A 12,756-nucleotide genomic window follows, 5' to 3' on the forward strand; every position below is an offset into this window, starting at 1 on the left:
ATCCTACTTATGTTTTCAGGTTGAAGTGATTGTATGATCACCTAAGCTTTAGCACACTAATCCACAATTCAAGTTACCTTTTAACTTAGCTGTTTCCTACTTCAAAATTCATGCAAGAATTTCCCATTGGTAAGTGTAATGTGATACAGGCAATTTTTTCACTTATTACCAGTGCAGCCCAGGCACAATATAAAAAAAGTTAAACACAGAAATAATTGTTTTCACTTTTTAAGCTCTCTCTTACTTACAAAATACGTGTCCTACAGGAGGCATTAAGTATTCACAAAAATGTTTGCTTATTCTTGAACAATAATGGGTAAATATATCAGCAACACATTCTGAAAGTTTTTGACTGAAAAGGACTAAATATAAACTAGCATCAAACACAGGAGCATACTTTGTACTTATACACCTCTACCCTGATATAACACTGTCCTCAGGAGCCAAAAAATCTTACCGTGTTATAGGTGAAACCGCGTTATATTGAACTTGCTTTGATCCACCGTGGCGTGCAGCCCCGCCTCCCCGGAGCACTGCTTTACCGCGTTATATCTGAATTCGTGTTATATCAGGTTGCGTTATATTGGGGTAGAGGTGTATTTACTATTCACAAATGTACCTTGCAAATGAATGCTACCTTGCAAATCTTAGCGATATAAAAGCTTAACAAAACATGTTCAGTTTCAGGATAAGATAGGCTGGTCCAAAGGCTAGAACCAATTATGAGTCCCAATTTCACTCATCATAGAGTTTATAATGACTTTCGTACAATAAAATCCTTAACTTGACCTGAAGTTTAGCAGTTGAGTTTGTTTTCTAACCAGAGCCAGCATTTTGCTTCCTACTCACCCATCAATGTCCTAAGTAGATAAAATGGTCAAGAGAATTGTTGTCTTTGTACTTTCCCCAAACACAGAGTGAAATTAGTTTTGCTATGGTCCAAGTTCTCAAGAAATGAGTAAAGCACATTAACAAAAATGTGCATTAAATAGCTGCCAGAAAAAGGCTAGGAGTATATTCAATGTATTAAGATGACTTCTGATTCTATATACAGAAGATTTCTCTAAATTGTGAAAAGTCCTCTGAAATTTAAAAAAAATCTGTCAGTTTCCAATGCTTCTATTGTATAAGATCGTTGAGGAAGAATATTGTTAAAATTAGTTTTTATTTTGACACAAATAAGAGATACTGCATCTTTAAGAGTCCAGCAGTTTCAAAGCAACTCCAGGCTGCAATCATAACATCCATTAGAGTGCTCCACGTTTCAGAGCAAGCAAGCAAGTGGTTGTCATTGTAGCCAGTAAATCACCTGATCCTATTACAAAATCAATTACTGCAGCACATTTCTATTGCTACATAACCTGATGATAGCAAAATGATATTGGATAGCTACTGCAAGGTCAAGAAATCTGCTAGGAACATCTCAAATTTGTCTTTTCATGTAGGTCCAAATTATAATGCATCTATTTTATGGTATATTTTAGATTTTAAATAAATATGTATAGTTACCTTCTTTGGCTGACTGGGACATTCGATGGATAGTCTCTGTAACTGGTCTGATGTATGGCTGCAAGATAGAAGATCAGAGCAGCAGGTCGAACGGCCCAGCCTCTTCATTAAAGAAGAAATAATGCTGCAGCCACATCCACACATTGACTTGCTCATCAGATGACTTTATTCCTTAAGAAACCAGACCTGGTACATTCCCACATATAGTCAAAATTGGCTGACTGCCTCATTCTGCAGTTCCCTGGCTGAAATTAACACTGATAAACAGAAAAAAAAAAAAAAAAAACAGGTGTTCCTCCCCACCCCAAAAAAGGCCAGCCACAGTCCCATCACCAAGCAAAACTCAGTATTAAAACAAAACAAAAAAATCTTCCCAGACTATGGTTTTACAAGGTAAGATGTTTTAAGGGTCTTAACTGGTTTACAAAGGAAAGAAAGGCATCTAACAGAGGAATAAATTTGAGGTGTCAGACACCCTAAATTGCACACTCACTACAGCTTCTGTCCTCCTCCATCACTTCAAGTCCATTTACCTACTCTACCAGCTCAGCCTATCCAACCTGTTCTCTAAGTGCACACTATTCCAATAGCCAACAGAAAAGAGCCACACCCCTCAACATCACCCATGCACTCTATTCAAGAACCGCTCAATACCTGGAAAAGAACTGCTGCTGCATTGCTTAGAGCAACAACAGGGAACAGATTACTGGATGGAGCCTGACCTGCCAATCAGAGCAGCTGACCTTTTATGACTCTAGTGTTCAAGAGGGACCTGTCAATTACATGCAAGAAGAATGACAGATTTGTCTTCCTGTTATACTTTACAATATATATTTTAAAATCTTATTCTAAATTGAAAATGCATATGCAACAAAAAGATTCCACCGAGGCATACAAATCTCTGAAGAGAAATGAGAATTGCTGCTACCAAGCTATGTGAGTTACTATAACATTTAAGAAAAAACATACAAATTTAAACTAAAGAAGGACTAAGCAATAAAGGAATTTAAGCTGAAACATAACCCTGCGCTTATCAATTCCCCAAGAGAAGCAATAGAGCTATCTAGTATAAGCAGCTTTGAAAAAAAGTTAGACAAGTCTTTGGCTCAGAGGAAGAGTTATACAGAAAGGCAAACCTAATTCAAAAGAGCAGTCAGATCTAGATAGGTTTCCTAGCCTGTTTCAAAAAATTGTATGTTCTGAAACTAAAATATGATTTCTCAATAATACTATCTGCCTAATTTCATCTATATAATTCAATCTCTCAGTCAGAAAACTTGACAGTGTTTCTCGTAGTACTAAATCAATGAACCCTATACTGCTTTTTCCTTTCCATATGCTAAATCAACATGCCAGTATTACAAATATTATAAAAAGCTCATTTTAACTGGCTTATTGAAGTAAGCAATACGGTTTCTGAAGTAGAAGGGCTCACCTTAACACAAATGCTTAAAATCATTACAGGATAATCTGACTTGAAATAATTGTCACTTGCATTTATAGAGCTATCAGTGCTTGTCTAGTTCAATAGCATCCTCTTTATCAAAAGGTTAAGAAAAATACAGATGGCATGAAAGCAGCTTAAACATATATATTCAAGAAAAACTTCGTTTTCATACTGCATTGAAAGCTTCATTTCTCTCTTGCTCTCTCCTGCTCCCTCTGCTTCCTTCCCTCCCCTTCCTAGGTTTAAAGCTGAACTGAGCTAGTATTGCCTCTCCCTTTCACCTTGCTCTGCCCTTTTGATATTTATGTTTCTATTCAATCAATTTCCAGTAATCTCTAAATATAAGCATGCACTGCAAATTGAATAAAAAAAACCTTTTGTAGATAAAGACTGTGGATGCAAATAAGCAAAATAATGCAATAACCTTTTACTCGCCTGCTTGAGGTACTGTCTGCTGCATAGAATTTTAAATCCTCATCTGCAGATGCAATTGAGCTGGTATTGCCAAGGACTTTGCTCTTCCTGTGCTGATTCTACACGTCTATTCATTGAAAGAGCACATTATGTCGAAAATTTAAAGTAAAATCAGGTGAAATTACTCAGATGGTTTGAAAGGAACCGACATCTAAAAATCAGCTGCTGCTTTGACCAGTCACATTTCAGAGATATGTCAGACACATTGGTGAAGAAAGTCTTATTGCTGATGCATGCTTACCAGCAATATGCAGGATGTGGATGTGCAGAGAGCTAATAAAAAAAAAATTAATACACAGAATTGAAGTGCAAGGATCACGCTTTGACCATTAATACTTCACATCTTTCATACCACAAAAATCTCTCTTCTCAAGATGCTATTGCTTATAAAGCTAAGAGAGATCTTGTCAAAAAACAAAATCCTTGTTTCAAACCCTTGCATCTCAGTAGACTGCAGATAAGTTCTAATAAAATATTCTAACTCTGTGCACAATACCTCTAATAAATGGAAACCTTATTTTTTCTTTGGCAGCACATAATTAAGCATTACAAAATGTTATTTCTAAACAAAAAATAGACTAATAAAATACTAATGCACTGGGTAAAGATTTTTAGTTTAACATGGTTATGAAATACACTAGTACTTCATTGGAATTTGTATTCCTCTTAACAGAAATGAAACACCAGCAGTAAAGGCTGTTATTCATTATTTATGATTTTTCCCTCCTCATGTCAGTTTCCTTAATGTACTATTGATTCTCAGAATGCATACAGATGGGGCCAGTGACAGACAAACCATATATATATAGAACAACTATCCAGAAAAGACAAAAGGAAGATGGTTTAGAAAGATACTAATATCACTACAGAATTTTGTTTTCAAGGCTATGGATGGGAAGGACAAAACAATTCCAATAAAAGTTAATCCTGATACTGATATAATTTAGCAGAGAGTGACAACCTTAAATTTTTTTGCACTGAACTGTTCTATAAAATAGTTTAAAATGTGAAATCAGATTTTGTTTAATCTGAAAAGTGTCACAGCTACATTAGTTTCTCCTGCATTAGAAAACTAGCAAACACTCCAGTCTCGAATACTGATAATTTTGCACATACTTTAACTCCGACAAAGGCAAGTTACCACTAAAGTTAAAATTGGTTGTTATGAATTGAACATAAGATCAACCTGACCTTCACTTTCCTGTTGCAAACTCTAATTTATTACGTTATCCTTCAAGCTATTCTTTGACAGAATCTACAGTAAGGCAAGCAATACTCTCAGAACTATTGATATACCACTTCAAAAGTTTAGCAGCCTTAAATATTTCTATTAAATCAGTTAAAATCAAGTTTAAAAATTGTTTTAATATTAGCAATTTCAAAAAAGCATTCATCTTGTTCTGTAATAAAAATGCTTTATTTCAAATATATTATTCTCTAGCAATTTATACAACCAATAGAATTCTAATACATCTCTTAAGCGAAACAGAGGTTATTTCATGCTAAGCTAGAACTGACTCTTCCATATGTAAAATATAAAGAGGAAAAACAGCTACATATGCGCGTGCACACAAGACTTTTTTTGGTTAAGGAGTCCTGATGAAAAATCTTCAGAAATTCAGACATAGAATGGGAAGAGGACTGTACACTATGAATAGTTTAAAAAAATTGGGTAAAAAAATACTTATGTACGGTACTTGCACACCCTCTGATATCAAATATAGTTCACAAGGATGAGCCTAGAAATAATAAATAAGTCATGAAGGAGATGAAGACATTGGACAGAAACTGTTGAATACTACGGGGAAGTGGGAGAGAGACAACTACCTGAAAAACAAATTCTCCACAAATCACAATGTAGACAAAGGTTTGGGACCAAGCAACTCTGGTATGTAGACACCAGAAACAGAGGTTTCTGATCATTCAATTCAGGCAGTGGCAGTACTCCAAGAAAACTGATCCCAAACTCAAAGGCAAGCTTAGACACTTGGGTTGATTTTTTATTGGATTCCTGATAAAGTAAACCCTTAGGAAAGGTACAAAAATTTTAAATTTTTTCTAGGTAGAGATTCATGTTCCCTCAAACATTTAATATGTTGCTAATATTTCTTAATAGAGTGTAAAGAGTGAATTCACAACATATATAAAAATTCAGAGCTAGAATGTATTATAACTTATTTTATGCGGTAAACTATCAATTTTGACAAAAAGTTAACAGGCTAAACTTAATACAAATGTTTTGCTATCTTCTAGATAGAAACAGAAGAGAACTAGCCTAATGAAAGTTCACAGGACAGAAAAAAAGAAGCTCCTACTAATGACAACCAAGTCTTAAAAGACTCTTTTTAGAATGGGGCATAAGATTCCAGAGAACCATGGATTGTCAAGTGACCTGTCTAGTTCAGCTTCCAGACATACTCAGTTTGGCCTCCCTGGTAAGAAACAAATTCAACATCTGTAATATACCCACCCACAAATTGTACAAAATATCTGCATCTTGACCAGCCATTCCTCTGCAAATCAATTAGTCTGCTTGAACATAACTTGCCTTCCAAATAGATAGTTGCTCCAACTATCAAAGAGAAGCCAAATTTTCAATGAGCCTTCCTAACTGTGTCCACAAATTTGTAACCAATCCTGAATACAAGCAGAATCACACCTTTATACGTGCAAGACAGAAACTACTACAAGCTTAGAGAGAGTAAATAAATTAAGTGACAAACTGAGCCCCCCCCCCCCCCGTATTTAGAAACTTTTATGAAGTCTCAAAACTACCGTGTCTTTATGAAAAACTGTATGTAGGTCTTCCATACCATAAAAGCCTGAAAGCTTAGACACTCTGTTATAGCCACAAAGAAACATTCTATTTCAAATGCAAAAATAAACAGATATTAAGAGGTTTTAAACGAACCTCCAAGTTTCACAAGAACTAATTACAAGAACTTAAGTCTTATTATGAATATGTAATTATGAATTGAATCTAGGCTACATATTTGTCAGATCATTAAAAACTGCTTTCCTTATGCGTGAGAAAAGACTGAGTCCTGCAGTACAAGAACATGGTAGGTAGCTGACTACTACATACACTTTAACTGTAGATAAAAGACAACAGCTTATTGGGAGAGAAGAAAAATGTAATTGCTAAAAGAGAAGTTACAATTACCATTTTAGCCTCTATAAAAATCTGAAAAGGTTTCCACTTGCAGGAGTGAAGCCATTTTCTGGATGTGTCTCAAGATTCTAGAAGATCAGATTTTTATTTTTTACGTGTAATGCCCCTCCCATCTCTATTAACAGCCCACCATCCAAACAATTATGCCTGATCTACATTACAAAGTTCTGTCAATGTAAGTTGCCTTGCACTGAAGTATGTGTGTCTACACCAAAATTTGTCCTCCACAGACACTGGAAGCCCCCACAAACATACCCTTAAAACTCTTGTTTTCAAACTACCTTTTCCTGATTGCCCAGCTAGGCGCGTACAGCTAGCAGCTCACCTTTATTGTGTGCATCCAACCAACCGTCAAACTGACCATGCTGGGTCCATACACACAGAGAGCTAATAGACATGCTCCTGCCTGCAGCAGGCAAGAAGTGCTGGATTCCCTTGACCTGTGTGGAGAACAAGTTGTGCAAGCACAGCCACAGAACAACCACAGAAATGTCAACATCTATAATCAGATTTCTGTGGAATGCTCGACAAGAGGTATGACAGGGATCAACATCAGTGCCATGTGAAGCAAAGGAACTATGGCAAGCATACCAGAAGGTGAGGGAGGCACAGAATCTGGTGCTGCCCCACAGACCTGTTGCTTTTATAACAAACTGCATGCCATACTTGGCAGTGGCCCCACCAGCACCCAACATATGACAGTGGGTGCTGGTGGGGCCACCAGGAGCCCGAGGCAGAGACCCCTGCCCTGAACAGAAGGGAGAGAGGAGGGATGATGCGGTGGGGGACTCAAACCATGCCATGTGCCAGAAGTTGTTCGAAAATTCTCAAGTCGAGCCAAGGAAACTCCCGTGACCCTGCAGATTAAGGGGAGGAAAACATGGGTAGGTTTGAACAAGAATTATTGCTTGTACTAACCTTTTCCTCTTTTTGTTGCCTGAAATCTCATTGCCCTTGTTCCCTCCTCCCCACTATGCCCTACTTTGCCATATAAAAATGGGGCCCGGACCGTTCTCAACTTTTGAAAAAAAGGCATTGACTTTTCATTGATTACTTTACTGGTATATTAGAAAATATAGAGTTAGGGAATACATTCTAAAAAAACAGTATGGCAGTCTGATTACATAGTCCACCTCAGAGCAATATCGTGTGCTTGGGCAAAGGTAAAAGAAACCAGAGGTAAAGTCTGTATCCGCTTTTCAATTGTTTAGCTTGCTGGGTGAGACAGTGGGGAACAGGGAGGATATGGAGTACTTTTTTTTTTTTTTTTTTAATCTAAATAGGGATGACCCTTTTGTCTTCTTCAGAGACATCCGTGAACGTTTCTGGATATACTCTACGACCCTCCCCCAAATGTTTCTAAGGGTGGCAGCCTAGTTTCTCCCCATGTGACAGGAAATTTGCCGACACCAGTCTGGGATGAGCTCAGCTGGGACCATTGCAGTAGGCGGCCTGCTTCGGGATGTCAATAGCAGCTGAATGTTTTGTCTCTGTCACCCTCAGGAGTGAGATATCAGCCAACATCACCACCACATGTGAAAATACTGTAATATTCATTGGACTTTCATGGAACAAATCACTCCCTTGTCCTTCTTCCCATGAGGCTAGGCCATATTCATCACAGAATCATAGGACTGGAAGAAACCTCAAAAGATCATCTAGTCCAGTCCCCTGCACGCATGGCAGGACTAAGTATTAAGCATGGTTTAAGCTGTAAAGCCATGCTGTACCAAGAGACTCCAAAGCAAAAGTGGTAATTAGCACTTCTTTTTGAAGGTTTTAATGTGAATCATACAAGGGAATTTTGAGACTTACTTCTCCCTTTCTGTTGTGACTGTACATCTAATCCAGTAATTAACAGTAGCCTCTGGTGCAGGGTCAGTGAGGGATTCCCAATCCACACCTGCTGAACATATGACCTTGATCAGGAGAAGAAAGAAGAGGACTCCAGAAGATATGTTGAGCAACCTCCTCCAATCCTCTACAGCATTGGACTGGGAAAACAGAGTCTGGAGGACTGTGACTATGAAGCAGGACCCAGAATGGAGGAATCAGTTGCTGCAGCTGAGGGAAAAGGACCAAGGGTATGTCTACACTACGGGATTAATCCGAATTTATATAATTTGAATTTGGAAAACAGATTGTATAAAGTCGAATGTATGCAATCACACTAAGCACATTAATTCGGCGGTGTGCGTCCATGTACCGGGGCTAGCGTCGATTTCCGGAGTGTTGCACTGTGGGTAGTTATCCCATAGTTCCCGCAGTCTCCTCCACCCATTGGAATTCTGGGTTGAGATCCCAATGCCTGATGGGGCCAAAAACATTGTCGCGGGTGGTTCTGGGTATATCCTCCCCCCTCTCCAGGAAACAACGGCAGACAACCGTTTCGCGCCTTTTTCCTGGGTGAACAGTGCAGACGCCATACCATGGCAAGCATGGAGCCCGCTCAGCTCAAGATAGCAGTCATGAACATTGTAAATACCTCGCGCCTTATCGTGCAGTTTATGCTGAACAAGAACCTGGAAAACCAGGCGGCGGGAGCAGGCTACGGCAGCACGGCAGCGAGAGTGATGAGGATATGGACATGGAATTCTATCGAACCGCGGGACCCGGTGCTTTGGAGATCATTCTGTTAATGGGGCAGGTTATAGCCGTGGAATGCCGATTCTGGGCCCGGGAAACAAGCACAGACTGGTGGGTCTGCATAGTGTTGCGGGTGTGGGACGATTCCCCGTGGCTGCGAAACTTTTGCATGCATAAGGGCACTTTCTTGGAACTTTGTGACTTGCTTTCCCCGGCCCTGAAGCGCCAGAATACCAAGATGAGAGCAGCCCTCACAGTTGAGAAGCGACTGGCAATAGCCCTGTGGAAGCTTGCAACGCCAGACAGCTACCGGTCAGTCGGGAATCAATTTGGAGTGGGCAAATCTACTGTGGGGGCTGCTGTCATGCAAGTAGCCAAAGCAATCACTGAGGTGCTGCTACGAAAGCTAGTGACTCTGGGAGATGTGCAGGTCATAGTGGATGGCTTTGCTGCAATGGGATTCCCTAACTGTGGTGGGGCGATAGATGGAACCCACATCCCTATCTTGGCACCGGAGCACCAGGGTACCCAGTACATAAACCACAAGGGGTACTTTTCAATGGTGCTGCAAGCACTAGTGGATCACAAGGGACGTTTCACCAACATCAACGTGGGCTGGCCGGGAAGGGTTCATGACGCTCGCGTCTTCAGAAACACTACTCTGTTTAAAGGGCTGCAGCAAGGGACTTACTTCCGGGACCAGAAAATAACCGTTGGGGATGCTGAAATGCCAATAGTTATTCTTGGGGACCCAGCCTACCCCTTAATGCCATGGCTCATGAAGCCATACACAGGCAGTCTGGACAGGAGTCAGGAGCTGTTTAACTACAGGCTGAGCAAGTGCAGAATGGTGGTAGAATGTGCATTTGGCCGTTTAAAAGGTCACTGGCGATCGCTACTGACTCGCTCTGACCTCAGCCAAAGAAATCTCCCCATGGTTATTTCTGCTTGCTGTGTGCTCCACAATCTCTGTGAAAGTAAGGGAGAGACCTTTATGGCGGGGTGAGAGGCTGAGGCAAATCGCCTGGCTGCTGATTACGTGCAGCCAGACACCAGGGCGATTAGAAGAGCACACCAGGAAGCGCTGTGCATCAGAGAAGCTTTGAAAACCAGTTTCATAACTGGCCAGGCTACAGTGTGAAATTTATGTTTGTTTCTCCTTCATGAAAACCCACCCCCTTTATTGACTCATTCATTCTCTGTAACCCACCCTCCCCGTTCCCCCAGCTTTCTTTCAAAGGAAATAAAGTCACTATCGTTTAAAAATCATGTATTCTTTATTAAGTGATTATAAACATAGGGAGAGAACCAACAAGGTAATCTGGGTGAGGTTTGGGAGGAGGATAGGAGGGAAGTAAAAGGCCACTGAACAAATTCAATATAATGACAGCCTTTTGGTTGGGCTGTCCACTGGGGTGGAGTGGGAGGGTGCACGGAGCCTCCCCCCCCCCCCCGCGTTCTTACACGTCTGGGTGAGGAGGATATGGAACATGGTGAGGGGGGAGGGAGGTTATACAGCAGCTGCAGTGGCACTCTGTCATCCTGCTGCCATTCCTGAAGCTCCACCAGATGCCGGAGCATGTCCGTTTGCTCATGCAGCAGCCCCAGCGTTGCAGCCTGCAACCTCTCATCTCGAGCGTCCCTCATGACCTCACATTCACTGGCATCTTTCCTAAATTTAGATACAGTGTCCTTCCACTCATTCAAATGAGCTCTTTCATTGCGGGTGCATTCCATTATTTCTGCGAACATCTCATCTCGCGTCCTCTTTTTCCGACGCCTTATCTGAGATAGCCTTCGGGGCGGAGGAGGGAGGCTTGAAAAATTTGCAGCTGCTGGAGGGAGGGTTGAAAAAAAAGGAGAGAAGTTTTTAAAATGATACATTTTACAGAACAATGCTTATACTCTTTCATGGTGAAAAACACTATTCACATTACATAGCACATGTGATTTCAGTACAAGGTCGCATTTTCCATCTTAATATTGAGTGCCTGTGGCTTTGGTGTTAGAGATCACAGACGCAGGTCCGGGCAACAGAATTCAGCTTGCATGCAGCCATGGTAAGCCATTGTCTTTCGGCTTCTGCGCTCTCCTTTCCCACATACCAAGCAAAGCCCGTTGACTGCTGCGGTTTTCCTGTTAATCTTCAGCAGCAGAAAACAAACTAACCCCCCCTCCCATCCGATTCTCTGGGATGATTGCTTTATCCCGCCCCCCACCACGTGGCAGGTATTAGGGAAGATCCCTGCAGAAACCAAACTAACCCCCCCGCCCCTGCTTCCGCCATGAATTCTCTGGGATGATCGCTGTACCCCTCCCCCCACCGCGTGGCTGGTAACAGGGAAGATCCCTGCTAGCCAAACGCGAAAAGCTCAGGGCCAATTCCCCCCCCTGCGCTTGGCTAACTGCAGGGAAGGATTTCTTTTCAGCCATAGGCAAACAGCCCAGTAGGAACGGCCATCTCTGTCCCCTTAATTAAGTTCCCGTATTTCAACCAGGTTACCATGAGCGATATCACTCTCCTGAGGATTACACAGCAAGATAAAGAACGGATGTTGCTTGAATGCCAGCAAACACCGGGACCATATGCTGCCAGGCTTTGTCAGGCAATGATATCAGATTACTTGCTGCAAGCATGGCGTGGTCAAGTGTCCTATCATGGAGGCCGGAATAAGGCTGCACTGCCCAGAAACCTTGTGGCAAGGCTTTTGGAGTACCTCCAGGAGAGCTTCATGGAGATGTCCCTGGAGGATTTCCGCTCCATCCCCAGACACGTTAACAGACTTTTCCAGTAGCTGTACTGGCCGCGAATGCATCCCAAGTCCTTAGGGCAAAGTAATCATTAAAAAACGCTTGCTTTTAAAACAAGTTTTATATTTTAAAAGGTAAACTCACCTGAGGTCCCTTCCATGGGGTCATGGTCTTGGATACTGGGTTGGGAGGGTACTTCAGTCAGGCTGAGAAAAAGATCCTGGCTGTTGGGGAGAACAGAGTGCTGGGTGCTCTCTGCAAGCTCGTCCTCCTCCTCCTCCTCTTCCCCATCCGCAGAATCCTCATGTGTAGCTGATGAGACTATCCCCAACCCGGAATCCACGGTCACAGGTGGGGTAGTGGTGGCGGCCCCCCCCCCTAGAATTGCATGCAGCTCGGCGTAGAAGCGGCATGCCCGCGGCTCTGACCCGGAGCGACCGTTTGACTCCTTTGTTTTTTGATAGGCTTGTCTGAGCTCCTTGACTTTCACGCGGCACTGATCTGAGTCCCTATTGTGGCCTCTCTCCATCATGCCCTTGGAGATTTTTTCAAAAGTTTTGGCATTTCGTCTTTTAGAATGAAGTTCTGCCAGCACTGAATCCTCTCCCCATATAGCGATCAGATCCAGTACCTCCTGTACGGTCCATGCTGGTTCTCTTTTTCGATTATCGGCCTGCATGGTTACCTGTGCTGATGAGCTGAGCTATCTGTGGTCACCTGTGCGCTCCACGCTGGGCAAACAGGAAATGAAATTCAAATTTTCCTGGGGCTTTTCCTGTCTACCTGGCCAGTGCATGCGAGTTCAGATTGCTGTCCA

At 41.8% G+C, this 12,756-nt stretch overlaps 1 protein-coding gene across 5 annotated transcripts in view; it reads right to left on the reverse strand.

Moving 5' to 3' along the window:
• FBXW7 (F-box and WD repeat domain containing 7) overlaps positions 1-12,756 on the reverse strand; it is a 281,687-nt gene that overhangs the window by 196,350 nt on the left and 72,581 nt on the right. Inside the window, exon 1 of one of the 5 annotated variants that reach the window (XR_004645843.1) lies at positions 1,510-1,527. The exons of 3 other annotated variants lie outside the window; for them this stretch is intronic. Coding sequence is in view for 1 of the 2 variants with exons in the window: in XM_034771533.1 (XP_034627424.1) it covers positions 1,510-1,617 (108 nt within the window). In the remaining variant the exon portion in view is untranslated. Of the gene's footprint in view, positions 1-1,509; positions 1,651-12,756 lie in introns of those variants that run through there. One more of the 5 variants, XM_034771533.1, reaches the window with a different exon arrangement.

This window comes from Trachemys scripta, chromosome 5 (genome assembly GCF_013100865.1).
Source record: "Trachemys scripta elegans isolate TJP31775 chromosome 5, CAS_Tse_1.0, whole genome shotgun sequence".
Classification (NCBI taxonomy): Eukaryota; Metazoa; Chordata; order Testudines; family Emydidae; genus Trachemys; species Trachemys scripta.